This window comes from Ornithorhynchus anatinus, chromosome 18 (genome assembly GCF_004115215.2).
Source record: "Ornithorhynchus anatinus isolate Pmale09 chromosome 18, mOrnAna1.pri.v4, whole genome shotgun sequence".
In the NCBI taxonomy this organism is placed as follows: Eukaryota; Metazoa; Chordata; class Mammalia; order Monotremata; family Ornithorhynchidae; genus Ornithorhynchus; species Ornithorhynchus anatinus.
Window position 1 is genome coordinate 5,109,354 of NC_041745.1, and position 14,328 is coordinate 5,123,681.

General features: G+C 45.7%; 1 protein-coding gene across 7 annotated transcripts in view; it reads right to left on the bottom strand.

Moving 5' to 3' along the window:
- The window catches only part of ERG (ETS transcription factor ERG), a 175,492-nt gene that overhangs the window by 34,574 nt on the left and 126,590 nt on the right, over positions 1 to 14,328 (bottom strand). For all 7 annotated transcript variants that reach the window (XM_039914651.1, XM_029082971.2, XM_029082970.2 and 4 more), the window contains one exon: positions 1,940 to 2,157. In XM_039914651.1, the coding sequence (XP_039770585.1) occupies positions 1,940 to 2,157 (218 nt within the window). The remainder of the gene's footprint in view (positions 1 to 1,939; positions 2,158 to 14,328) is intronic.

Genomic DNA, 14,328 nt, shown 5'->3' on the forward strand with positions numbered 1-14,328 from the left:
AAGGTTGGTGTGAGCTAACCATTTGCCTGATATCTGTGGCAGGGGCAGCCACACCTCACTGTAATTTTCCCTTCCAGCAACGTCTACTCCTGGCTAGAAGGGAGAATTGTCAGCACAACCTGACATCACCCTGGTTTCCTGCACTGAGCGAGTTCACTTCTCATCACTGTCTCCCGCAGGAGGGAATGGAAATGTATCTCAAGAGAACAGCTAGCCCACATTGTTTTCTCTCTCTCTCTGGAAGGAGGGTAAAATCAGACACAATAATAGTGTAGGGAAAATAAACTGCCATCTCATGTTTATATAGAGAAGATCGCCGTGGAGCACAAACTGTTTAATGACCAAATCTCTCTTATTCTCACAACACTCCCAGGAGTTTGGCAGATGATGATAGGGTTCCCATTTTCAGAATGAGTGGCTATAGAGAGGTTGTGACTTGCCTTTTTTTTAGGACATTTGTCAAGCACTTACTATATGTGTCAAGCACTAGTCCAAGTGCAGGGCTAAATATAAGATAATCAGGTTGGCTACAGTCCCTGTCCCACATGGGGGCTCACAGTCAAGTAGAAGGGTGAGCAGGTACTGAATCTCCATTTTGCAGTTGAAGAAACTGAGGTGCAGAGAAGTTAAGTGACTTGCCCAGGTTCACACAACAGGCAAGTGGCGAAGCTGGTACTAGAACCCAGGTTCTCTGGCTTCCAGGCCCAGTTTTTATGCACTAGGCCATGCTGCTTAGCATAGCCAGTGAATGGCAGAGTTGGGACAAAGCCCTAGGTCTCCTGATTGGCTTATTTTCCCAATCTCGTGCCTACCGGTCCACTCCTGCAGACATCCACATCTTTAATCAACCTGGATGCAGAGAGCCACTACTGTGGGGCGCGCACCAGATGAAGCACTTGGGAGAAAACGTTAGCAATAAAAGATGTGGCCTCTGTTCTCAGGTAGCCTACTCTCTAATGTGGGAGGCAGGTAGGCATAAATCATTTACAAAGAATTTAGCGGGGGGCAAAGGAAAAACAGATACATTTGGTACAGAGCTACATAAAAATGAAACCTGTGGGGACCAGAACTGGAAAGTCAGTATACTTTCCACTGATCCCCTGATGTCAAAATATCAAATACACATTCTACACTTTCTGAGGAGAGAAGAGAGGGAGAGGAGAGGAGCTGGTTTAGTGGATAAGCATCATGGGTGGATATTAATGAGGAAGTCAGAGCAAATTCTGTAAGAAACAGGTGCTGGATCTCAGTTGCAGTTTGAAGCCCAGCTGAGAGACAGCCCATTTAAAGAGTCCTACACACTCCTACGCTAAGAAACCTAAGGAATTCAAAATGGATCCATGAGCAGAGCCAACTGGATGGTGCCAATACTGAAAGTCCCAGGCCACGAGTTGCCAAAAGCAGAGCCACCACTCACAAATCCTCAACAGCAAATGCTCAAGCATCAGCACATCAACTCAATTCATGTTTAGTCATCAGACGTTCAGTCATGGACCAAATCAATTACTGATGTGAGAAGGAAAAAAAAAGAGTCAGAGTGATACTGCCATCTCCACTAGAGACAGATGAGAAGGAAAGGGCAGGATGGTACAATCATCTCCATTGGACCAGATGAAGTTGAACCAATCTGACAAGCCAGGGAAAGAACTGTGCTTTTGGTCGATCAATGGTGTTGACTGAGTGCTAACTGTGTGCAGAGCACTGTGCTAAGCGCTTTGGAGAGTACGATACGATAGAGTTGGGAAACACGTTCACTGCTCACAACAAGCTTTCTTTCTAGAACTTTCGCAGGCTTTTGATAACCCCGCTTTACCCAATACACACCTAGGGAGAGATTACTCTTTTTCTCTCAAACTGGTCCCACATTCATGGTCAAGTCTCTTTCCTGAACTTGATTTATGTGAAAACCCAAGAGAAAGAGACCCCGTGGTCTCCCTACCTGGACCCGTTGACCTGGTTGGGGTTACATTCCATCTTGATGGTGACTCTGGCCGAGGGCTGGGATAGCCAGTCCTGCTGAGGGACCCGGGGACTCATCTTGGATGTCTGTCCATATTCACTGGAGGAGGATGCGGTCATCTCCGCCTTAGTGAGGTGGGGGGTTCCGTAGGCACACTCAAACAGCGACTGGTCTTCGCTCACTACCGACAGTGCTTCCTGAAAGCAGAGAAGACGGTTGGGCTCAGAAACTCTCCCAGACAACTAGGGTGACAGTCTGGTTGTGGGAAAAGGACGGCGCAGGCGGAAATGACAGTAATGAGGTTGGGGGAGGGGGCCGAGGGTAGGGGAGCAACGGAGGTAGTTGGGAATGCCAGATACCCCCTTGCTGACCTGGAAGCAACAGATGTGGGCTCTATTATGTGCGTTATACCAGGCACATAGGGGTATTGGTGTCATCAGGATGGAAGTCCACAGAAGAGCATGTTGCAGAGGTGAGCCCTGACCCTTCTCTCTTTTGCCACTGTGGGCAGACGTTCCTGCCCAAGGCAAGAGGGCAGGGGACAGAGGTAGCAGAGGTGGATGGGCTGTATGGGGGGGGGTGCCGCTGTCCCATCTCAAAGTGGATCCATTTCCTGGCAGTTATGCTGCCTCTCCAAACTGATCTGTCCGCCCACTTGCCCCGGGCCCACACTTGTTACCCCATGGCGAGACTCAGAATCCAGCCCAGAGCTGTCTGTGGGGGCACGGGTCACAACCAAGGGACATAGGTCCATTTACTTTCACTGGCATTTACTGGGCACTGACTCAATGCAAAGCACTGCACTGAGCACTGAGAGTGTCACGGGAGAAGACTCGGGCCCTGCCCCCAAAAAGCCTACAATCATCCCCCTGCTGAAAACAAGGTTTGGCAGGAAGGGATTGGCCAAAGTCCTGGGCCCGGAGAGTGTCTCCGGTTATGGTACCAAATGCACTGTTATGTCATGGTTGACTCGACCCTCTTGTGTTCGAGCAACCAGATCTGCTTCTGAAGCACAAAGGGCTTGAGCGGGGAAAATGGTGGAACAAGGTTAAAGAGTAATTGTGAATCAGGCATGGATACATTGTGTCCAGTAAGCCCTGCTATAACACGTGTATTTCATTTCACATTTTGGATACGCCGCAATCAAAATATTAGGGAACGCTCTTCCCACAGCACAAGTCTTTTCTTGTGCCGCAAGTTGACACAGTGCACTTATATACAGATTTGTAATTTATCTGTTTGTACTGATGTCTGTCTCCCCCTTCTAGAATGTAGGGTCACTGTGAGCAGGGAATATGTCTGCTTATTGTTGTATTGTTGTCGCCCAAGTGTTTAGCATAGTGCCCTGCACACAGTAAACACTCAAATACGATTGAAGTGGATTCCAGGTATACAAAAAACTGTCCTAAGTATTCAAAGAAAGAAATGGATATGTGCCATATTCCTCTCCACCTCTACCTCAGCCTTACTGTCCTGCACCCTGCAGTACTTCGTGTTTCTTGGGGTTTGGGCCACTCTAGGACAGTTAGGCAGCAATCTGGATAATCTCTTTTCTGCTTCCCTCTGATACAACTCACACTTTTATAGGTTTATGGTAACCTTGGTGCCAAGGTCAACACCCCCATGGTCTTATTCTCCTCCCACCTTGGATGGATTCCACAGAGCAACACAGACCAAGGAAGGGAGCCAAAATCAGTGGTGAACTGTGCACTGTTATGGGCAGGGGACACGGCTCACCATTGCTATATATATATATGTGTATATATATATATACATTGCCTTTATTCAGTCTTTTAATGACTTGGGTGAGGGGGGAAGGGGCTCATTTAAAACTTTGGGCAGAAGAACAGAACTAAAGCAATTTCTTTGATTTTATAGTGTGTGGATTTTTACACTCAGTTCTCCTATAATAGGGGGATAATGTTCTTGAAAAGCCTAGTGTGATGGGAAAACACTCATTGATTCAATGGGAATTCATGGGTTGAGGGTCAATCATTCCAAGGTGTCACGGGAAGTGTTATTAAATTTAACATCATAAACAAGAAAAATAAAAAGGCTTCTATGAAGCAATAGTTTTACAAATGTTAGTAGATTCCTGAAAGAGAACAGGACTTATTTGGCAGCCAAGTTAACTAAACCAAATAATCTGAGAGTGTCCAAGACAGAGACATAAACAACAATGCTAAAATGGAACGGGAAGAAAAATACGGTAAAAAAAATAGCCATCCTGACAACTGGATTTTTTTCCCCCTTAAATTGCATGTGGCAAGATTTTCTTTTAACGAATGTTATAAAATACATAAAAATGTCAGACACTGATTAAACTTCAAAGAATAATAATGATGGCATTTGTTACCCGCTTACTATGTGCCAGGCACTGTTCTAAGCTCTGGGCACTGGAATTTTTCTACTGCAATCAACAGGCTCCATTTTCTACTACTCCTGAAGCAAGTGTAGAATCAAATCAATCAGTCACTTTGACTAAGCACCTACTGTGTTTCAATAGAGTTAGAAGAGATGATCCCCGCCCTCAAGGATTTTACAATCTAGCAAGGGGAATCAGACACAAAAGAATCAAAGGTCACTAAGTGACAAGAACATTCAACTACTGCACTCACTGGGGGAAGAAAACAGCTGACGAAAGTGGGAAGGGAGGAAGCTCTGAGAATAGCATTTCCCAGATTGGCTGAAAAACAGTCCACCCTTTGTAATGGCATTTAATGAGTGCTTGTCCTCACCACTGAGCCCGTACTTAGTGCTGAGACTTCATAGAGCAGCACCTAACCGCTCAGCCTAGAGGCAGCTGAGCATGCAAATGAGGCAGGACTCAGAAAATGAATATTGGAGGAAACTATAACCCTTTATGGATTAAAGCAAAATCATATTCAACGTCTCGCAATTATTCCACAGGAGCAGAGCAGAAAACGTTCTTATGGGTCTGAACTAACAGAGAATAATGGGAACACCAGAGTCAGAGTACAAGCTGCTTGGGAGCCCAGAATGAGCTTCTTGCCTGCTCCGTACTTGCCGAGAACATGTCCAGCAGTGCATTTGAGCCCAGTGGGAGCTCAAGAAGTGCTATTCCTTATTTATGCTGCTGGAATTAGTTCTTTCTCCAAGGATTGCTCTTCCATAGCACCTTCTCCATGTTTCTGGACAAAATAAAAAGATTTCCCAAGCCATCTGATTCTACCTTTCTTGGCTTCACTACCCTGCCGTAATCAGTGTACAAAGATAGTCCAGATTTCCCTCTCCCCTGGCTCGCCCAATATATTCCTTTTGTGCACAAAATGGAGGAACATCTCTGACTTCAAAGGGATGAAGGGGAGGGGAAGGAGGATCTGGCCCAGTGGGATTAGAAACAGAAAAAGCTCTGTGCTCCGGATGGGTAACCAAGAACATATGAGCTGGCTGAATCCAGATCTTGGTGACTTTGGCCTCCGCTGCAGGCCAATCACATTCCTCTGGCAAATATAGATTGCCACTTGCCTACCTATGGGGCATCTTGGGAAGATGGATTAATTAGCATCTAGAGGACAGTCTTTCCAAACCTCCAGCCAGCTCCGGGGCTGGAGAACAGTTTTGGTTGCTTTTGGATCGAGACGTCCAAGAAAGTTAAAACCTGGCAAAGACATGGCATAACAGCGCTGTGGCCTCTGAGTTACTATAAAAAGAGCCAACCTTTAGATTGGTGAGTGCGAGCGAGCGGGGGTGTTTCTTCTGTCGCTCCAGGAAAGTTAGGGCGGTCTGATGTGGCATATGGTGGATTATCCAGGCAACATTTTTGTTTGAACTCAAAAGAGAAGGATAAATTCCAACCAGGTTGCCTGAAACAAAAAGTCCTGTTGTCTGTGGACTACAGGAGGCATTTTTCTCTTTGAAAATCTAGAACACAGAGTTTCTGGGACATTCTTGAGCATGTCAAACAAGGAATGACAATTCCCTCATAAATTAAGGAGATGGGAACAGTTCAGTATAGTAGATGTTAATGACCTAATGCAATAATATCCTGAATTTATACAGTGCTTTTATTTTCCGAAACCCTTTTCACATTACTCAGTTTCTTCTCACAACTTCTCTTCAAGGTAGGAAGGGGCTGGCATTATTATCCCCATTTTACTAATGGGGAAACCGAAGCCCAGAGAAGTTACGGGACTTGCCCAAGGTCACCCAGCCACAGGCCAATGGCAGAGCTGGGACTAGAGCCCAGGCCTCTCTGACTCCCAGTCCGATACTCTTTCCACTTGGTCATACGATACCCTCTAGGGCTAGCCCAAGTCTTTTCTTCAGCCTCTCCACATTCCCAGGAGATGGATATTGCAAGGTACTCAAAAGGTTAAAACACATGAGGTAAGAGGAGTCCTGGGTTCTGGTCTCATCTCCCACCCAGTTAAAGTGACTGGGTGAACAGCCAGGGGAGGAGGTTGGTACCTCATGGTTCTAGACACACGTTCTTGGTGGGTAATGGTCAGAACCTCCTCAATACTCTTCTGCCCACCTTTGCTTCTTCCAGGGGTACGGCTTCTGTCCCATGATGTTGGGCAGAAGGATGGGGGTAGTGTCAAGTTTTAGATCACTCTCCCTGGATCCCTGATTATTTTTTTTTGGTAGGGGGGAAAGAGAGAGAGAAGGGGGCACTACAGGCCATTTGGCTCTGGGTTTATGCCCACCTTCCTCTTAGCTCCTTTTTGGGGACTTGGAGGTATCAAGTCCAAAGAGAAGACAAAGTTTGAGTTGCATTATACATGGTTGATTTTTTGTTGTTGTTTAGTAGATAACAATCCCCCCCCCCACCCCAGGAGTTTACAATCTAGAGGGGGATGAGGACACAAAAATAATTTGGGGATAGGAAAAAGAAGGAAAAGTGGATATGTAAATGATAATAACAATAATTATGGTATTTGTTAAGTGCTTACTACATGTCAGGCACTGTACTAAGCTCTGGATGAGTGAGTGCTTAAATAATACTGTAGGGAAGATGATATATGAAGAAGTAATATAGCCTAGTGGATAAAAGCACAGCCCTGGGAGTCAAAGGACCTGGGTTCTAATCCTGGGCTGACACTTGCCTACTGGGTGACCTTGGGCAAGTCACTTAACACCTCTGTGCCATAGTTTCCTCAACTGTAAAATGGGGATTGAACATCTACTCTCCCTCCTACTTGGATGGTGAGTCCAGTGGGGGACAGGGACTGTATCCTACCTGATTAAATTCTATCTACCCCAGCACTTAGAACAGTGCTTGACACATAGTAAGCTGTTAAATACCATTAAAAAAATACTACAGGAGGTCACAAGTAAACAAGTGCTACAATTACCAATGAAGTGCTGAGATAAACTGAGAATGGCAAGTTATCCAGCAAATTCCCCATACCTAATGTGTACAAGCAAGAGAGAGCATAGTTTACACGAGGGAAAGTAACAGAACTACATAACCTCTGACTCAGATTCGAGAAATACTTCAAACAGAAAACAAATCCCATCTTCTCCAGAATGAAACAGAAACTTTGTGGGTTGCCTGGCATTTTAAAATCCAAAAGCATAAGCTATTTGAAACAGTTATCCATTCAGAGCTGCTGCTGAGAGGCTACAATCCCAGAAACATAGTCATTCAGAGACAGGCTACTAGGCCCGTTTATTCATTCAATTCATTCCGTGTTATTTATTGACCCCTCCCTGTGCAAAGCACTGTAACCAAGCTCCGGGAAATAACCAAATAAAGGCTCGATAAGACTCAGTCCCTGGCCCTCAGAGTGTTCACAACCTAAACCTAAAAAAGTCACTTGATTTAAAAAGAAAAAACCCCCACTATTTGTTAAGCGCTTACTATGTGCCAGGCACTGTACTGAGCATTGGGATAGATATAAGATAATCAGGTTGGAAGCAGTCCATGTCCCACATGAGGTTCACAGTCTTTATCCCCATTTTACAGATGAGGTAACTGAGGCACAGAGAAGTTAAGTGAATTGCCCAAGTTCCCACAGCAAACAAGTGGCAGAGGCAGGATTAGAATCCAGGTCCTTCTGACTCCCAGGCCTGTACTCTAACCATAGTGCCTCGCTGCTTCTCCTTTAATTGTATAGTTATCTACATATATGTAATGATAATTGTTTTTTCTACCTCCTCTAGATAAACATGTATTCCCCCCACCCCTATAGGTTTCTTTCCAAATTTCAAGATAAACAAAGGTAATGAAATTATGCAAACATCCTGTATGTATATTTTTTAATTGGAGTGTGAAAAAATACCATTTTGACTCACTCTGATTTTCAGAACACTGGGTAGGACAGTGGCCAGAACAGTGGCCTGGCTGGTGCGTGGTTTCCATCTTTGCTTTTATAAACCATCATCAGACTCAACTCAGATCCAGGAGTTTTTCCATCACTGCTCTGCTTTATTTTCAGATAAACCCACTGGAGGGGGGAAGAGGTAAATACTGAACCATGTGGGACAGGGACTGTCTCAGCTCATTACACTGAATCTATGCCAGTGCTCAGCACAGTGCATGGAACGTAATAAGAGCTTGTTTGATTCCCATTTTCCAGGTAGAGAAACCCAGATACGAAGAGATTTTATACCTAAACCAAGTTTTCCAAAAGGGGCCAGAGAGGTCTTAGGCAAGGGATTTCTTCTCTTTTTCTCTCCTCCCTCCTCACTCCTCCTCCTCCTCTCCTCACCCCCTGCCCCTCCGGAGGGCAGGAGAGAGGCCCCTGGTGCTCAGACCATCTCCATGGGAAATGTCATCGGGAATTGCTTACAGCCCCCACCTACTACAGGAGTTGCTTGCCACATCTGGAATGTGTCTCATCTCAAAATCTCTGACACATGGATTCATTGTTTCAGATAAAATTCCAAGAATTTTATTCATGAGAACCTTCTGGAACAATAGAAATTGCTGACTGAGGCGAGAGAGGAAAGACAGCTATTTTTGCCCCCGCCCTCCGCCAGGCCACTGGTCGGCACTCCCTCCCACCCATCTGAACTGGGCACTGGTTACCTTCCGGTTGGACCAGGGTCAGTCGCGTGATGCCCTAGGGAAGGGTGTCGCCTCTCCCCCCTGCAGACTGAACTCACATCAAACCACCAAAGCCCAGAGAGCGGGCAGTGTGCTGGCCTAAGGAAACTGGGGAATCCAGCCATTTATAGGATAACAAGCACAGGAAAAGAGGAAGGGAGTTTGAAAAGGGATAATTCACCCAAAGGCAATTTTTCAATGATTTACACTTGCTGAATGACAGATAATATTTGGAGAGTAATTTAACCCTCAAATGGTGGCTTCTGCCTTATCATTATAGGTAATTATTGTACTTGAGGTCCAAGCACTGTGCTACGCACGCTGGGATAGATCCAAGATAACAGACCAGACCCAGTCCTTGTCACATATGAAACTCAAAGTCTTAGAGGGAGGGAAAAGCAGGTAATTTATCTCCAATTTACAGATGAGGAAATTGAGGCACAGAGAGGTAAAATGATTTGCCAAAGGGCACGCCGCAGGTCAGTGACAGATCCTAGGTCTCCTGACTTTTAATCCCATAATTTTTCCACTAGACTGAGAGCCCCATTCGGGCCAGGGACTGTGTCAGACCTGATTAATTGTATCTACCCCAGCACTAATTACATTGCTTGGAACATAGTAAGCCCTTTATGAATACCACAGTTAGGCCATGCTGTCTTCGATTTCTCTGGGCAAATGTATGAGCCCGGTGGAAGTTGCCCAAGATATGAGATCCTTTAATGGATGGTCATGTTAATAGCAGTTGCTTTTAGCAGAGCTGGGAATAAAAACCCATCTTTACCAGTCAACCAATCAACTGAATCTGAATCAATCAATCAATTGTATTTATTGGGTGCTTACTGCGTAGAGAGCACTGTACTAAGTGCTTCGGAGAGGACAATATAACAATATAAAAGATACACTCCCTGGTAGTATTGAGCACTTATTATGTGCCAAGCACTCAGAACAAGTGCTTAGGAGAGTACAGTACAATTTTGATGATGCTTCTGGGTCCCTAGTGTTTACTTGGGAATGCAAAAGTGATTGGGCATGTTCACCTAAGAGGTTCTGACCAGGGGTCCAGCCCCTGAACCTGCATCAGTGCTCATTTCTACATATGGACAAGTCCTTAATATTGCCATAGGGAATTAACTGGGTTCTGTGGCCGAGGCTGGTAGGATCTTTAAATGGTGTCCAATCCCATCCTTCGCTTTGTTCTAGCCTTTTTATCTGGCTCGCCCGAGGGGGATGCTCTAGGTTCAGGCTTCTTGATTTGCTGCCCTGGCTGGCAGGGAAGTTAGGGGCAGGGGGTCTGGTTTACAACGTCTCAAACAAGGGTTTAAAGTCAATAGCAGTTGCCTTGCAATGATCCAGTCATCACAATGCACTTCACACCCTTTAACTGATCCACTGGGTCAGCGGTCCCTGTTCACATGTGTTACTGGGTTGTATGACATCCAGTGACCAGCAAGTCTAGCAAGCCCTTTGGCGGAGGTGTGTCAGCACGCTCCTGTCAAAACTGTACCACAGCATCAGATAGATTCTCTCTGGGCCAAGTGATCTTCCTTGGCCTCAAGATTCTGGCTTGGCTGGGTGGCCCTAACAGCTTCCATTCCATGGAGGAATCTTTCGTGAACTTACACCCCCTCCTCCTCCCGCCACCCTGCTCTGCTCCCCTAGCCCCCCGCTGATTTTCTTTTCGGTTCCTTAAAAATTTGAACTCAATATGGGCAAAGTGCAAAACCTTTCAGGCATGCCATATGTACACCAGGAAGAGAACCTAATTTAATCTGAGCTGTACTATAACCTACCCAGGCAGCACCTGCGGTATCTTTCATTACTTCTCTCCAAAAGAGAATTTAGAAGCCAGGCTTCTCAAGCTCTACTTAAAGAGTTAGAGTAAATTGATCTCAGACTCAGGGAATTAGAACAATTTTCAGAGGAATCCAGACTCTTTTATCTTTTCCCATTTTATACCTAACTATGGAAAACGAAGAATTCCTTTACTCTATGATTGGCATTAACTGAAACCCTACTGAGTATTAAGCACTGTACTGAAGACTCTGCAAGTTCTCTAGCCTCTAAAATCTCAATGAATACCACTATTTGATTAACTTAAGAGAGTAAAATAGCAGCAAGATGCATGCTACACTGCCCTCTCTGATTGGGGAGCAGACAAAAAATTATTTACAGATAGTGCATTTGTGGGAGGGTCTTTACTTGTAGACTAGGCAAAGAGGTGACACTCCAGGTTTGACTCACGTCAAACTTAGATTCTCCACTAGACTGTAAGCTCCTTTTGGGCAGGAATCCAGTCTACCAATTCCATCGTACTCTCCCAAGTGCATAATACTGTGCTCTACACGTGGCAAGCATGTAGTCAGTACCCCTGATTGGCTGATATTCACTATCTTTTTTCCCTGGCCATAGGAGAAAGATTTCATGGCCTCTGGGAATAGAGGGCAATATAATGTGTGTTAAGGCCACCACACCCTTACTACCATGCTGGAAAAACAAAGATGGTTTACTTAGTCAATCATACAAAAGGCTATTTATTTAGGGCTTACTCTGTAGAGAGCTCTGCACTAATCACTTAGGAGAGTACAAGAGAGTTAGTGGACACTATGCCTGTCCAAGGAGCTTACAATTAAGCGGGGGAGACAGATGCAAAAATAAATTACAAGTGGAGAAGTAAGTTTTTATGTAAGGGCTGAAGGGATGGGTAGCTAAGGGCTTAGAGAGAGATGGCTCAATTACATAGATGATGCTGTAGGGTAGGAAATAATTTGGGAAGATGAGAGATTAGTCAGGGAAGGCTTCCTGGAGGAGATGTGATTTAGATAGGATTTTGAAGATGGGTGGATTTGAAGGGGGAGGACGGGAGCATGAGGTCGGCAGGGTTTAGGTGTCTGATCCTTCCTTTGAGGCCCATGAGGCTTGAGATCCCTGGGCAGGTTAAAAAGTCCATATACCCCAACCTCACACAGCTAAACGGCTCCAGCCTTCCCTCTTAATCAAGACAAGCTTCCCGTGGAGATTTTACTCCTTGATTTTTCCAGATCTCATCAGCTCCTAAGGAATTCTTTCCCGATGCGCCATCCTTCTGGAAGACAATTCCTCTGCTGCTCCCAAATTAAGAAATGCTGGAGCAGAATTGCATAAAGGCATGCCTCTGGCCCGAAAGCTCAACTGCAACCACCGGGTTGAACTCTGGATTCAGTGTCTGAGGCTTGCTCTCTGCCAAGTTCCTAACCAGTTCCTTTACAGGCACTGAGATGGAAAATTGAGGAGCAGGACGTTTATTTTTAAATAAACATGCCAAGATCATTCACATGGGCCAGATCAGATGCAACAGTGATCCGTAATTCCAGCATACAGAAATGCTTATTTTAGTAGTTAAGCCCCATGAAATTAAGGCTGCCTGCCTCTGTCTTGAGAGACAACGGATCTTTTTCCCCCTAAATAGCAATCTCGATCCCTGAGAGCCTACTCTGCTCTGACTTTCCTTGTTCACATCAGGTGGTGGACAGTCCTGCCACTTCTCCCGGAGGAAGAGCCTGCTCCCTGGCAGCCTCTGGCCCCGTACTGGGCTCGGTGGACGTGACCTTATCTGGCCGAGGGAGCGCCTGGGCTCCTCCTCGCTGGCTGTTTCCAGGGCAGGCTGCTTGGAAACAAAGAATCGTTTGGCAAGATGGGTGGCAGAGTTTGTGGAACGGATAGCAGCCCAGCAGGAAGTGATGTGAGCCCACTGACCACACTTGTTAAGAAGCTGGCCGGCCATTAGATCAGAACGATACTGTGAAATTCAAGCTCGGGGCCAAGGAAATGCATGGCCCAGGCCTGAGCATCTTGGCTTTTTGGGCTGCCCCGGCATCTGGCAGGCCCTCCTCTCTGGGGCAACACTTTCAGAGTCACCACAATGTCGCTCAGGCAAACAGCGTCAGGTTTTGGCACAGGGTCATGCGCACTGGTCCAGGAAATGACACGACACACGAGTGGTTGGAAGAGTACCCCTGGAGCTTCTTGGCCCCAGAGATCCAGATCATTGCCTCCATTGCCCGCCTTTGCGGTCTCAGCCATGTCCACTGCAACTCTGGGACAACTAAGCCCCATTAGGCATTTTTAAAATATAACGAAGAGAAACAGTTGGGGGTGGTAGTGCTTACAAATTTGTATTTTGTCACTTCCTGGATTTATACCTTTCCTCTGGAACTGTTCTCCTGGAACTTTCTCTGTTCACAAAGCTGCCAAATCACACTTCTCCCCATCTTGAAAGCCCTCCTGAAACTTCATCTTCTCCAGGAGCATTCATTCATTGCCTGATTAAGCTTCATTGGCTGCAACCGTCCTCAACATTTTATGCTTCTGGAACTTTTCACTGATATTTATTCTTAGCCTACACTGATTTACACTTATCCAATCTTCTACTGATTTTGCTCTAACAGCCACGGTGATTTGTGAATGGTCTGTCTCCGCCAGTCTCCCCTGTTAAAGGTTATATACTTCTTGAGGACAGGGACTGTGCCTCATACTGTACTATATTCTCTTCACTGCTACTGCTCATTAGTTAAGTGCTCTGCACATAGTGGATGTTCAATACAGCCTATTGATTGGTTGGTTCTTCAAGAGGTTGTTGTTCCTCCCATTTCCCTCTGTTACAGTTGTATGAAGTGGGAAGAGGAATAAGGGGGTGGAGGTATTCTAAGCCTGCTCTGGCATGGGGAAATGTCTTAGCGCGCTCCCTGACTAGTTTGCAAACTCCTTGAGGGTAAGGATCATGTCTACCAACTCTACTGTATGGTGGTAATAATAATAATAATAATAATGATGGCATTTGTTAAGCGCTTACTATGTGCTGAGCACTGTTCTAAGCACTGGGGTATATAAAAGGTAATCAGGTTGTCCCACAAGGGGCTCACATTCTTAATCCCATTATATAGATGAGGTAGCTGAGGCACAGAGAAGTTAAGTGACTTGCCCAAAGTCACACAGCTGGCAAGTGGCGGAGCCAGGATTAGAACCTATGACCTCTGACTCCCAAGCCCGTGCTCTTTCCATTAAGCCACTCTGCTTACTCTCCCAAGCGCTTAGCACAGTGCTCAATAAATATCATTGATTGTTTATCACATACCTAGCCAGTCAATTCACCCAAACACAGGCATTAATTCTAAACTGCCATTTGAGTAAAAAATGGCATGGGACATCACTGGGGCAGAGGACTACAATTTCACTCTTCTCTTAGGAACAGGACTACTATGTTTTCATGTGGCAGACTCAGACTTTTCTACTTCACAACTTCATCTTATGGCCGGGGTGCGGGGGTGGGGGCTCTTGCCGGCTGTCAAGTCCTCCTGGAAATGCAGCAGTGCTTGCC